The sequence below is a fragment of the Trachemys scripta genome, chromosome 14 (genome assembly GCF_013100865.1).
Source record: "Trachemys scripta elegans isolate TJP31775 chromosome 14, CAS_Tse_1.0, whole genome shotgun sequence".
In the NCBI taxonomy this organism is placed as follows: Eukaryota; Metazoa; Chordata; order Testudines; family Emydidae; genus Trachemys; species Trachemys scripta.
The window spans coordinates 21,821,627-21,836,148 of record NC_048311.1 but is presented as its reverse complement, the minus strand read 5'-3'; the positions used below and the strand labels follow the sequence as shown (position 1 = coordinate 21,836,148).

The 14,522-nt window shown below is 47.3% G+C and overlaps 1 protein-coding gene across 1 annotated transcript; it reads left to right on the top strand.

The window, feature by feature from the left end:
* The first annotated feature begins 9,538 nt into the window (after nucleotides 1-9,538).
* Nucleotides 9,539-13,994, top strand: LOC117887632 (CMRF35-like molecule 1). The gene is made up of 2 exons (XM_034790275.1): nucleotides 9,539-9,863; nucleotides 13,879-13,994. Exons 1-2 carry the CDS (start codon nucleotides 9,539-9,541, stop codon nucleotides 13,992-13,994), a joined length of 441 nt encoding a protein of 146 aa, XP_034646166.1.
* The last annotated feature ends 528 nt before the right edge of the window (nucleotides 13,995-14,522 follow it).

The following is a 14,522-nucleotide window of genomic DNA, read 5'->3' as shown; positions in this document are numbered from 1 at the left end:
TTTGTGGATCCGGGTCTGCAGCAGTAATTTTTCCTTCTCTGGGAAGCTGAGCTACAAGGCTCTGGACACCTGTTACTGCTCAGTAGAGGGGCAATGCTCTTCCGCCAGCCCTAACAAAGCACCATCACTAGTGTTGACATTGTGCGATTGGGCAGTTTTCTGCAAAGCAGGGGTCACAGGCCAGCTGTGCATCCATTCCCATTGGGAAGGCTCCTCACAACTGAAAAGAGCCAGCACATTATTCTAAAGGAAGCTTAGATTCTTTGGTAGCTGGGAAGACATTTCAGAGAAACCCTGGAATAGCAGGATGCTATATATGCTGTGTCTCACTGTCCCTCTGCTTGCTTGCTCAGGAGAATGACCGACAAGGAAATGTGACTTAAAAAAAAAAAATCGTTTTAGAAAAGGGAGGAGGAGCAGCCTCTGTCAAAGGAAGTGCGGCACCCAGCAGATTTGGAAAACTCAAACTAGACACCAGGTACGTGAATCTCCAAGTTCCACGTCAACATCAAAAAATACCCACGGCGGTGGTGCTAGCTTGAAGAAAGGTGATTTTCCTGGAGACACTCGCAGCAAGTGACTTTCACCCAGAAGGAGTTGCAACAATGAGGCTTTCCCCGGTCCTGGTTTGGATTCTTTTCCCAGGTAAGAGTGACACGGGCTCTTGGTGCATCAGTGGAAATACACTGAAATTACTTGGCTTGCACAATTTACACGTTCTGATGGGGAAGCCAGCAGAGTTTGAAAGCCCCAGCTAGGCTGCTGTAATGATTAAAAACTGCACTGGAGGAAGGTTTCCACCTCTGGAGCTTACGAGCTATATAGGAGAATAAAAGTTGCAGCGCAGAATCTGCTTCTCCATTGACAGCTGTCTAGAGAGCACGTTTTCCATGGTACAAACTTTCTACCCACAGCAAATATTAGCTACAATATTAAGTGCTACTGTTAGCTGCGTTGCTGACTGTATTTCCCTGGCCTAAACGAAATCAAGGTTTTAAATGTTAACAAGTTCATTTTCTTCAGGGTTATTGGGGGGGGAGGGCGCGAGGGGAGCGTGTGCAAACAATGGAGGGCCAGTGCTTTAAGAGTCACACCTTGCCTGAAGAGTGTCCAGCTGAACAATTCACTGCCCGATTTTTACATATAAATGAACATTGTTATGTTTACTTCAAATAGGCAAGTTTACATTGGATAAATACAGTTAGAAGCAGATTCTCCTTTGTGTATCTCAAGCCTGCTAACACTTTCCACAAAGAAATTCAACTGGGGGCCGAGACCAAGCACTGAAGTTTCCAGGCGGCGAGGGAATTGTTTCAGAACGCTAGGGGTATGTGAACAGGATGTTTTAATGAAAGCCCTGATGTGAGCTTGCCTATGGCAGTTGCGACCAGGCACTGGCTAGAACAGCATCAATACTGCTTTTTAAATACGAAAAAGTTTGCAACAACTGTAGAAAGTAAGAAGTTGCAATTCCCCGACTCTCAATGGGCTGGAATGGTGCTCAATGTGAATTTCTTCATAGCTCTGATATCAGAGCCTGGTGCACGCTGAGGCATCACATCTGAGCAGGAACCAGCCAGCTGCACTGGGGATCAGAGCCTATCAGGAGAAAAACAAAGTCAGTGCATAAGAACTGCCCTACTGGGTCAGACCAAGGGTCCATCTAGCCCAGTATCCTGTCTTCCGACAGTGGCCAGTGCCAGGTGCCCCAGAGGGAATGAACAGAACAGATAATCGTCAAGTGATCCATCCCGTCGCTCATTCCCAGCTTCTGGCAAACAGAGGCTAGGGACATCATCCCTGCCCATCCTGACTAATAGCCATTGATGGACTTATCCTCCATGAATTTATCTAGTTCTTTTTTGAACCCTGTTATGGTCTTGGCCTTCACAACATCCTCTGGCAAGGAGTTCCACAGGTTGACTGTGTATTGTGTGGAAAAATACTTCCTTTTATTTGTTTTAAACCTGCTGACTATTAATTTCATTTGGTGACCCCTAGTTCTTGTATTATGAGACGTAGTAAACAACATTTCTTTATCTACTTTCTCTATACCAGTCATGATTTTATAGACCTCAATCATATCTCCCCTTAGCTGTCTCTTTTCCAAGCTGAAAAGTCCCAGTCTTCTTAATCTCTCCTCATACGGAAGCCGTTCTATACCCCTAATCATTTTTGTTGCCCTTTTCTGAACCTTTTCCAATACCAATATATCTTTTTTGAGATGGGGCCACCACATCTGCACACAGTATTCAAGATGTGGGTGTACCATGGATTTATATAGAGGCAACATGATATTTTCTGTCCTATTATCTATCCCGTTCTTAATTATTCCCAGCGTTCTGTCTGCTTTTTTGACTGCTGCAGCACATTGAGTGGATGTTTTCAGAGAACTATCCACAATGACTCCAAGATCTCTTTCTTGAGTGGTAACAGCTAATTTAGACCCCATCATTTTATATGTATAGTTGGGATTATGCTTTCCAATGTGCATTACTTTGCATTTATCAACATTAAATTTCATCTGCCATTTTGTTGCCCAGTCACCCAATTTTGAGAGATCCTTTTGTAGCTCTTCGCAGTCTGCCTGGGTCTTAACTATCTTTAGTAATTTTGTATCATCTGCAAATTTTGCCACCTCACTGTTTACCCCTTTTTCCAGATCATTTATGAATATATTGAATAGGACTGGTCCCAGAACAGAACCTTGGGGGACACCACTATTTTCCTCTCTCCATTCTGAAAACTGACCATTTATACCTATCCTTTGTTTCCTATCTTTTTACCAATTACCAATCCATGAAAGCACCTTCCCTCTTATCCAGTGGCAGCTTACTTTGTATAAGAGCCTTTGATGAGAGACTTTGTCAAAGGCTTTCTGAAAATCTAAGTACACTATAGCGACTGGATCCCCTTGGTCCACATGCTTGTTGACCCCCTCAAAGAATTCTAGTAGATTGGTGAGGCATGATTTCCCTTATTAAAACCATGTTGACTCTTCCTCAACAAATTTATGTTCATCTTTATGTCTGACAATATTGTTCTTTTTATAGTTTCAACCAGTTTACCCGGTACTGAAGTCAGGCTTACAGGCCTGTAATTGCCGGGATCACCTCTGGAGCCCTTTTTAAAAATTGGCATCACCTAAAAAGAATGGCTCAGGTTTGGGAATCTCCCTCAGATCCTCAGCCATGAAGACCAATGCAAAGAATTCATTTAGTTTCTCCGCAATGGCCTTATCGTCCTTGAGTGCTCCTTTAGCATCTCGATCATCCAGTGGCCCCACTGGTTGTTTATCAGGCTTCCTGCTTCTGATGTACTTACAAAAAAAAATTGCTTTTACTTTTTGAGTCTTTGGCTAGATGTTCTTCAAATTCTTTTTTGGCCTTCCTAATTATATTTTTACACTTCATTTGCCAGTGTTTATGCTCCTTTCAATTTTCCTCACTAGGATTTAACTTCCAGTTTTTAAAGGATGCCTTTTTGCCTCTCACTGCTTCTTTTACTTTGTTTAGCCACGGTGGCACTTTTTTGGTTCTCTTACTATGTTTTTTAATTGGGGAATACATTTAAGTTGAGCCTCTATTATGGTGTCTTTAAAAAGTTTCCACACAGCTTGCAGAGATTTCACTTTTGGCACTGTACCCTTTAATTTCTCTTTAACTAACCACCTCATTTTTGTGTAGTTCCCCTTTCTGAAATGAAATGCTACAGTGTTTGGCTGCTGTGGTGTTTTCCCCACCACAGGGATGTTAAATTAAATTTAATTATATTATGGTCACTATTACCAAGCGGTCCAGCTATATTCACCTCTTGGACCAGATCCTGTGCTCCACTTAGGACTAAATCAAGAATAGCCTCTTCTCTGGTGGGTTCCAGGACTAGCTGCTCCAAGAAGCAGTCATTTATCCTGAGGTGACATGTACCCAGTCAATATGGGGATAACTGAAATCCCGCATTATTATTATTGAGTTTTTTTATTTGAATAGCCTCGATAATCTCCCTGAGTATTTCACAGTCACTATCACCATCCTGGTCAGGTGGTCGGTAATATATCCCTACCGCTATATTCTTATTATTAGAGCAAGGAATTTCTATCCATAGAGATTCTATGGTGCAGTTTGATTCATTTATGATTTTTACTTCATTTGATTTTATGCTTTCTTTCACATATAGTGCCACTCCCCTACCAGCACGATCTATTCTGTCCTTCCGGTATATTTTGTATCCTGGTATTACTGTATCCAACTGATTACCCCCATTCGACCAAGTTTCTGTGATGCCTATTATATCAATATCCTCATTTAATATGAGGCACTCTAGTTCACCCATCTTATTATTTAGATGTCTAGCATTGGTATATAAGCACTTTAAAAACTTGTCTCCTTTTAGCTGTCTGCCATTACACGGTGTAATTGAATGGGACTCTTTTTTATTTGACTGTTTCTGATCAGACTTTGCCTGTATTTTATCATTTTCCATCCTCTCGTCCTCACTAGGACATAGGTAACAGTGTACTGTCCTATTCCCTGTCTGCCTGGCTATTGGGGGCATTCAGCACCTGGTCATAAAGTTATTGGAGCTTGATCACTTACCTGCTCATTCTGATCAGCGCTCCTGGGTATCCAAACCTGGGCACATCATCTCATTCTGTAAGTCCTTCTTCTAGAGAGTTTGTACTGCTGCCTTTGCCCCCAGCCTGCTATTCTGTCTCTCCCTCAGACTCGGACAACAGAGCAGAGTCCACTGAGGCACCTGTATACCACCCCTTATGACTCTGCAAAGAGGCAGTCTTGAGGAGCGTGCCACCCACAATTCCATGCCCCACCAGCAGCTCTGCCTCCTTCACCTGACATCTCCCAGCCCTCATGGGGAGTGTCCACGTTGCTCTTTCTCCCCAGTGGGCCTCTACACAAGTGACAGAGGTAATTCATTCCTTGACACTGCAGGGAAAATCCAGCTTGTGTCTCTTCCCTGGAGTTAGTGAAGGCAAAGCTAGATACGAACAATTTCCAATAAACAAGCCACCAGGATCCAATCTCCTGCCAGGAACGGGGTGTGTGAGAGAGGCAGGGAAGAGACATCCAGTGCCCAATTTATTTCATTTTACTGCCATAATTCAGAAAAAGATTAACGGAAATGCCCCACTTCCTGTAGGGTTATATTATTGTCTAGTTGGGCTTTAAGAACCAAAATCCCAAATGGAGGCTGGGAAAGACGTCAGATTTTCCCCGTTTTCTCAGCTCTAGGGGTCTGAGCTTCAAAGACTGAGCTCCACCCAGGCCCCAATGTCATAGCACTGTCAACACAGCTATTTTTAGCACACTTGTGAGAGCCCCACTAGAATGTGTCTGTGGACCCGGGCTGGGATGCGCACTCCCAGATGCAGTGTAGACCTCCCCTTCAGGAGCGGGCATATGTGGTTCCTGGAGGGATCTGAGCACTGTCGTTCTGTGTGGCCAGGTGTCAGAGCACGTGACCTGCAGCCGACATTTATAAAGCAAGCCCGTAGGTTAATCTGTGGAGGAGCTGGAACTAAACCCCGATTGCCTGAATCCCAGTCCAGTGCCTTAACAACCCTGTAAGAAATAAATCAAAGGAACTGAATAGAAAGTGTTGAAAAATTGTCCTCCTAATTTGTGGGCTCAGGCAACTTTTATGAGACAAAGCTCTGCTCCCCGCTCTCCACCTCTGCCTGCCACTGGGGGTACTAATATACAAGGAATAAGCCAAAGAACAGGATGTCCATGTATAGTCAGATGAGTCAAATCGCTCAATACATTGTAGCGGTTAAACCAAGTCTAGATTGGCTGAGCCACAGATGGAGGAAGTATTGCTGCCACTTCGGACCCCAGCGGATAGCCACATTCAGGCTGTTCCGTGATGAGGAGAAATTGATGGGAGAATCAGGGATTTCCTTTGAGGCGATCTCGTTTCAATGTACAAAGTCCCGGTTCCCTGCACACGGGAGGAACCCAACAAATAGAAGATCGTCTCTTTGCTTACAGCCCCAAGCCTCTCTAGCCAGACCCAGAAACTCACCCCCAGTTCTGTCCACACACACATGCAGTGGGAGCCGTGTGAACAGCAGGAGAGTTGTTCTCTGCCTTGGTGCCTAATTACAGGCCACTTCTGAGTCACTCCCTGAGAGCCAGGCACTGCTGCAGGGCTGAGAATGCCAACAGAGGGGATTGCCTGCACTCTGTTTGCTCCAGGACTGGTGTACAGGTATAAACAAAGTTACACTTGAAATTTATTGGATACTGTGCCACTGATTTCTCCACTATTGGGAAGCCAACCTGGCCTGCGAGGTCCCGGACATCTACAACTGCTCAGGAGAAGGGCAAAGCTATTCTGCCTGTCCTAGCAAAGTACTGTCACTACTGCTGCTATTGGCTGGCTGGAAGCAGTTTTCTGCACCATAGGGTTGACAAGCCAGCAATGCATGGGTTCCATGGGGAAGGCTCCTCACCGCAGAAGAACTCAGTAACCTTGCACTAGAAGAAGTTTTGATTCTGTGGTAATCAGCAAAGCATTTCCAAGAACCCCTAAGTGGGTGCGGCCCTGCATTTTGTCACTTTCCTTTTCCACTGACCGATGTAGCATGATGCAGCACATAACAGGAAATGTCACTCTTCTTAAAAGAAACTATTTTCATCACAGGCAAATGGAGGCTAATAGCAGCCTCTGACAAAGGAAATGAAGCAGCGAAGCGATTCAGAGACTTCAAAGAAAAGACCAGGTCACTGAACCACAGGGTTTCATATAAAACTGTAAAATCAATAAAGTAAAATAAAATAAAAACGGTCCTGGTGATATTCTGGAGAAACCTCATTTCCCAGAGCCACTCACAGCAAGTGATCTTCACCCAGGAGGAGAAGGCAGCACAATGAGGATTTCCCCCGTCTTGCTTTGGATTCTTTTCCCTGGTGACAATGACATGGGCTTTTTGTGAAACAGCAGAAATACACTGAAATTACCGGCCTCGCCCTGTTTACAGGTTCAGCGGCTTCTCCATCAGAGCTTGAAAGCCCCAAATATGTTCTTGTGGTAATTAAAAACTGCCCAAGAGAAGGGCTTCCACCTCTGGCGCTTACAAGATTTGCAGGAGAATAAAAATTTGAGTACAGAATCCGTGTCTCCATTGACAACAGTCCAGAGAGCAAGTTTTCTATGTTGCAACCTTCCTATTTATAGTAGATGTGAGCTACAATATTCAGTAAGCACCACTGTTTGTATTCCATGGCAGCTGACTGGGAATTTACCATGCATGAAATCAGTTTTGAATGCTAACAATTCACTTCTTCCTTTTGTTGTTGTTGGGGGACATTGATTTTTTGATTTTGGCTTTTTGGGGGGCGATGGGGGCAGGAGAGGAGGGGTCAGGATGGTTGCAAATTATGAAGAGGACCAGTGCTCAGTGAATAACACATGCCCTAAGAATATCCAGTTGTCAAAGGTGATTGATATGTTTACTTTGTACATCTCCAAAACAGCTTCATTGATTTTGCTTAAACTTTCCACAAAATATTCAGCTCTGGCTGAAACCAAGCATTGAAATTTACACTCACGTGTACACTGAAAACAGGACATTTGAACAAAATCCCAGATGCAACCCTGATTATGGAGAATGCTACCAGGCACCTCCTATACCAAGTTCTATACTTCCTCCGCTCCTCCAAAGTTTACTTAAACAACATGAAAAACTTCTAAAGATCCCTAGAAAGTTAGAAGCTGGACTTCCCCGACTTTCAAAGGGTTGGAGTGGTGCTCAAGATGAGTTTCTTGGCAGCTCTGTTATCACAGCATGGTGCGCGCAGAGGCACCACATCAGAGCAGGAACCAGCCAGCTGTCCTGGTGATAAGGGCCAAAAAGAAGAAAACCAAAGCCAGAGGGTAGGTAACAGCACGCTGCCTGCCCGGCTACTGGGGGCATTCAGCACTCGGTGGTGAAGTTACTGAAGCTTGATTGTATATTTGCTCAGTTTGATCAGAGCTGCTGGGTACCTAAACCTGGACACATTGTATTTATCTTCCGCATAGTTTGTTCTAACACCACCCCCTCCCCATCCCCACTTCATCTGTCTTTCGCTCCAGCTAGGACAGGGGTGGGCAAACTTTTTGGCCCGAGGGCCACATCGCATGGAGTAAGAAGAAATTGCATGGCGGCCATGAATGCTCACAAAATTGGGGTGGGGTGCGGGAGGGGATGAAGGCTCTAGTTGGGGATGTGGGCTGTGGGATGAGGAGTTCAGGGTGTGGGAGGGGGCTCTGGGCTGGGGTGGGAGGGTGAGGGCTCTGTGGTGGGGCTGGGGATGAGGGGCTTGGGGTGCAGGAGGATGCTCCGGGCTGGGATCAAGGGGTTCAGAGGGTGGGAGGGGGATCAGGGCTGGGGCAGGGGGTTGGGGCGTGGGGAGAGGCTCAGGGGTGCAGGCTCCTAGTGGCGTTTACCTCCCGAAAGCAGCAGCATGTCCCTTCTCCGGCTCCTATGCGGAGGCACAGCCAGGCGGCTCTGCGCGCTGACCCGTCCACAGGCGCCACCCCTACAGCTCCCATTGCCTGCGGTTCCTGGCCAATGGGAGCAGAGGGGGTAGCACTTGGGACAGGGGCAGCGTGCAGAGCGGAACCGCCTGGCTGCCCCTACACGTAGGAGCCGGAGGGGGGACATGCTGCTTCTTTCGGGAGCAGCATGGAGTAGCCCCCAACCCTGTTCCCCAGCTGGAGCGCCGGAGCGGGGCAAGCCCCAGACCCCACTCCCTAGCAGGAGCTCAAGGCCCAGATTAAAACGGCTGGCGGGCCGAATCCGGCCCGTGGGCCATAGTTTGCCCACCCCTCAGCTAGGAGGACTGAACACAAAATCCTCCTTGGGACACTACCACGGTACCACCTAACGTGCAATGACAAGGCTTAGAAGCACAAGCCACCCAAACTCCCTCACCCGCCCTGCAGCCCGGCCTCCTTCACCTCATCTCTCCCAGCCGCAGTCGCTCTTGCTCCCAAGCTGACGCTGAACAAATCAGTGTTATAGACACGGGCCTATTTCGACCCAGACACTGTGGACTCCGCAGTCTCTGTGCAGCGGTGAATCCTTCCCTGGAGTCAATGGCTGACACTGCAGGCAAAAGCCACCACTTTTCATCTTGTCCCTGCAGTACCCGTTAGACGAGTTTAGTGCGAACAATCTCCAGCCGGCCTGGTGCTCACAAAGTGGGGAGAGATCAGCATCCGGCTTGCTTCATTCTACGGCACCCATTCTGGAAGAGACGAATGAAATGCCCCGCTCCCTGCAGGGATACGCTGGTTTCTAGCTTGAGTTTTAATAATCAAAGCCAAGAGAATGCTAAATTTGACCTGTTTCTCTGCTCTGCCCTTCCTGTTCTCCCCACTCCATGCACCCGCCTTGCAAAGCCTCAGGTGGCACCCCCAATCCCCCCCCCCCAGGGCACGGGGTGCATTTTATTGTTTTTTGGAGTAAGAAGGATTCTCTCTCTCCCTCGCTCGCTCTAATTCTCCTCGTTGCCCCACAGGCTGCTGGGCGATGACGGGCCCTGGGTCAGTGCACGGGCTCCCGGGCGGGTCAGTGGCTGTGCGGTGCCAGTATGAGAGAGGCTACGAGGATTATCTGAAATTCTGGTGCAGAGCAGGAACCGTGTGGTGTTCCAGTGGTCACATCGTTTACACCAATGGGTCGGAGGCGGAGGTGACGCAGGGCAGAGTCTCCATCCGAGACAATCACACCCAGCGCGTGTTCACTGTGACCCTGGAGAACCTGACACTGGCAGACGCTGGCACGCACCACTGCGGGGTACACAGGACTTTGCTTCCTGATCTCAGGGCCACTGTGGAAGTCACCATCTCCCCAGGTAAATCCCTGTGCTGCCCCCCGGCAGTGTCGGGGCTGCCGGGCTCGGGGCAGGGCCGGGGGGCGCTGGGCGGTGGAAGGGAGGTGCTGGGTGGGGGAAGGGGGGGCAGGTGCCTAGACTGGTAGATCTGCTGTAACCCAGGTGGGGCCAAAAGCCGCAGCCCGCTCTGCACAGGGGCCCGGCCCGGAGCTGCGAGGGGCCAGAGGGCGGGCGCTGCCCCCGGCTGCACACCGGCCATCGAGCCCCTCTGCGGCTCCCCACAGCGCCCTTTGCTCCGCGCCGCTAGGCCCCTGCCCAGCCCTGCAGCACCCGTGACCGTGGAGAACCTCACACTGGGAGATGCGGGGCTCCTCTTCCCCATCTCTGGGACTCTATGGAAATGTCCGTCCCCCCAGGTAAATCCCTGCTCTGCTCCCCCATGGTAATGGCAGGAGTGTAGAGGTTGGGGAGCATTGGCTGGTAGGGACGTGGGGGTGCTCCTTAGACACAACTATTTACTGTAAGCCAGTATGTCCAGAAACTACATCCGCCTGCGTTAAGGGAGCTGAAGACAAGACTTAAAATATGGTCGACTGAAGGAAAACAACATGCAAATAAGGATAGAAATCTGCTGTGATCCCACCATTCTAGAGAGCACTGAAGGGGGAGGGAAGGTTCTTGGTGCACGAAGTAGTTTCTGGGTTCTAAAGAGCTTTGTTCGCCTTGTGTGTTAACCACTTACACTGGGCTTAGTGCTGTACAGGGCAACAACCGCCAAAATTAATACCGGGCGAGCTGAGACGACTAGGAGAGCCAATAACTTGTCATTTCCAAAGTTATTGGCTCACTTCTTGGGAGTGACCTGGAAGAAATGCCTCTTTAGGAGAGAGACGGCATGTGGGGCGGGGGATGGGTTGGGAAGTTGGGGTTGGAGGGTATTCCATGGATAGGGGCTGGCATGGAAATAGACACCACGCCGGCAGTGAGACAAGGGGACAAAGGGAATGGTGGCAGAACAGGGAGGCTATAGAAAGGCTCATCTGGTCCAGCATTAGGCTCATCTGCTGCCTCAGTTTACCTTCCTTTAGTTCACTCAAGACACCACATCACTGGTGCTATTGCATCAACTCTCCCCTTCAGTGCTCTGGTTTATTCACATACAATAACATTCAAAGGTAAATATTCCAGCCTTCTTACTTCACATTCAATTGTCATTTCAGTGTGAATCAGGCTCCACTATCCTCCTCGCCCTTCCTCCAGGGCCTCCCAGTTAAGGTGGCTCCCTCTTTCCCTGTAGCTTCTCCCACAGCTCTGAATCATTCACTGACAACCTCCAGGCTTGCTTTATATACCGTGGTCAGCAGCAGGTCACATGCTCTGTCACCTGACCCACAGGACCATAATTCCCAGATCCTTCAGGGAGCTACATATCCCAGCGTGGCTACTTGTTACGGGGCTGAGCCTCACTCTCTATGATGGGAATTCCCAGAGAGATTTGATTATTAGATCATTGCATACGCTAAACCAAAAGCTAAGATCAGAGTTGTAATGGTTCATGTTTAATTCTGATGTTCACATGGCAATTACTGGTGAACCTCTTAAAACTTCCTAAACATTATAAAAAAAAGGGGCTTAGCCTTGGGACAGGGTTAGCTGGCCCCAGGCTTCCCTTAAAGGGGACAGGCCACCCTGTTATATGGGTGGAGGGAGATGTGATAAGATCAGAGATGTGGACTGGGGTGTAGCTGGGCAGAGCCTTGAAGGCCTGGATAAGAAGCTTAAACTTGAAGTGAAAACCAGAAACCTTATTCTTCTTCCTGTAATTCAAGAGCAATCTCTCCTTTAGCTTCCAGAGGCTGGTCTGGAAGCCAAGCAGTCTTATAGGTACCAGGCAGCATCTCTCTGCAGGGATCATCCAGTTGAGTATATTAGATAAATAGCAGCACAGCCCTTTCAGAGGGTGATCCCTAGAAAGGACCGCACTCAGCTTGTCCGCATCCCCCAGGGCAAGGAGAGTCACATCACACTCATGTAGGAAAGTTGTGTGTATACCTATGGTACCTTCCTTGTGTTTGTCATACTCAGCTCTGGCATCTTCCTGTAAATTAGATTGTGAACTCTTCCTGGCAGAGGCCACCTTATGCTGAGAGTGTCTGTCTATAAAATGCCTCCATTGCAAAACAATGCCATTATCATTGTTATGGGAAATCCCACAGGTCCCAACCAAAATCATAACCCATTTGTACTAGGTGCTGCACATACATACAGTGTCTACACAGTGTGATGGGTTGGGTCACAGTAACCCCCTTGGGACTGCCACCTGATGTGCTGAGACTACCTCTGAGCCCGTTTTCCCTGCCAGCTTGGGACTCCAGTACCCTGTCTTGTTGAGCCAGACACTCTAGCCTGCTGCAACACAGACCCATGTTTGAACCATGTCCCCCAAAAGCTGCAGGCTTAACTGAAAACGGCTTAGAAAGTGTTCCTGTCTCTAGCACCCAGACACCCAGTTCCCAATGGGATCCAAACCCCAAACAAGTCTGTTTTATTCTGCATAAAGCTTATACAGAGTAAACTCATAAATTGTCCGCCCTCTATAACACTGAGAGAGAGATATGCACAGCTGTTTGCTCACCCAGGAATTAATTACTTGCTTTGGGTTAATTAATAAGCAAAAAGTGATTTTATTAAGTATAAAAAACAGGATTTAAGTGGTTCCAAGTAATAACAGACATAACAAAGAAAGTTACCAAGCAAAATAAAATAAAACATGCAAGTCTAAGCCTAATACAGTAGGAAACTAAATACAGATGAAATCTCACCCTCAGAAATGTCCCAATAAGCTTCTTTCACAGACTAGACTCCTTTCTAGTCTGGGCCCAATCCTTTCCCCTGGTACAGGACTTGTTCCAGCTCAGGTGGTAGCTAGGGGATTTCTTGTGACTGCAGCCCCCTTTGTTCTGTTCCATCCCCTTTTATAACTTTTGCACAAGGCAGGAATCCTTTGTCCCTCTCTGGGTTCCCACCCCTCCTTCTAAATGGAACAGCACCAGGTTAAAGATGGATTCCAGTTCAGGTGACATGATCACATGTCACTGTAAGACTTCATTACCCACTTGCCAGCAAACACGTATACAGGAAGACTTACAAGTAAACAGAACCATTTACAACCAGTTGTCCTGGTTTATGGGAGCCATCAAGATTCCAAGCCACCATTTATGGCCCACACTTTGCATAATTACAATAGGCCCTCAGAGTTATATTTTATATTTCTAGTTTCAGATACAAGAATAATACATTTATACAAATTGGATGACCACACTCAGTAGATTATAAGCTTTGTAATGATACCTTACAAGAGACCTTTTGCATGAAGCATATTCCAGTTACATTATATTCCCACTCATTAGCATATTTTCATAAAATCATATGGAGTGCAACGTCACACACAGCCCCTGCCTCAAAGAGCTTACAACCTAGAGTCAAGCCAGGCAAAGTAAGCAGTGTTATCCTCATTTTAAAAGGTGGGGAACTGAGGAACAGAAAGATTCATGACTTGCCCAGGATCTCTCAGGAAGTCTGTGGCAGAGCTAGGAATTGAGCTCAGATCTCTGGAGTCCTGGTCCAGTGCCTTATCCACCAGGCCAGCCATCCACGCTGGAATGAATAAGTAAGAGGAACTGCCTGGGAGGAGCTAAAAAACTGTTCTAATTATTTACAGGTTCTGATAGTTTTACCAGACAAAACTCTGTCCCCCCAACCCCCTTCACTTTTGACTACTACTCTCAATACTAAAACGACGATATAAGCCAGAGAACAGGAGGCCCAGATATACTAAAGGGAGTAAAATCCCTAAGTACATTGTAGGAGTTAAACCAAGTGTCGCTCTGCTGAGCTGGAGATGGCGGTGAGGCGAGTACCTTCCCACTGAGGTCTGAACTCCCGAAACAAGCAACTTTACTCTCTTGGTAACAGTGAAGGGATTCAGGTTGGGGTTTCTGCAAGTAACACTGGCTCTCTCTGTTTTTATCTGCAGCCATCCACACCTCCACCTCCACTGGAAGGCCCCCAGTGACAACAGAGCAGCCCAGCGGGGCTGCTTCCACATCCATTACACTCTCTATAAGCAGCAACGACACTCATGCACTGTGAGTTTCAGGGATCCACTGGACTGAGTCTCACTCTTATTACCATCATGTGGCCCATGCCCAAGGGCCCTTACCTATCTCCCCAGCCCACCCAGAGGTTTCTGCTGCATCTCTGCCCTTCCTGCCCATCAATGTTACAGACAGTACCTAGTCCATTCTACCCTAACAACACGCAAGCTGATTTTCTCTCTGATGCTGGGATCCAAATCTCTTTAACACAATCTTATTGAAACCAGATCTGTTTTTTGCCACATCTAGAAACTCCCAAATATCCATCACATTGGATGAGAGCTATGAGATATTTATGGTCATCTAGAGCAGTGACTCTCAACCTACTGTACCCCTTTCAGGAGTCTGATTTGTCTTGCATACACCAAGTTTCCCCTCACTTAAAAACTACTCGCTTACAAAATCAGACATAAAAATACAAAAGTGTCTCAGCACACTATTCCTGACAAATTGCGGACTTTCTCATTTTTACCATATAATTATTAAATAAATCAATTGGAATATAAATACTGTACTTAAAGTT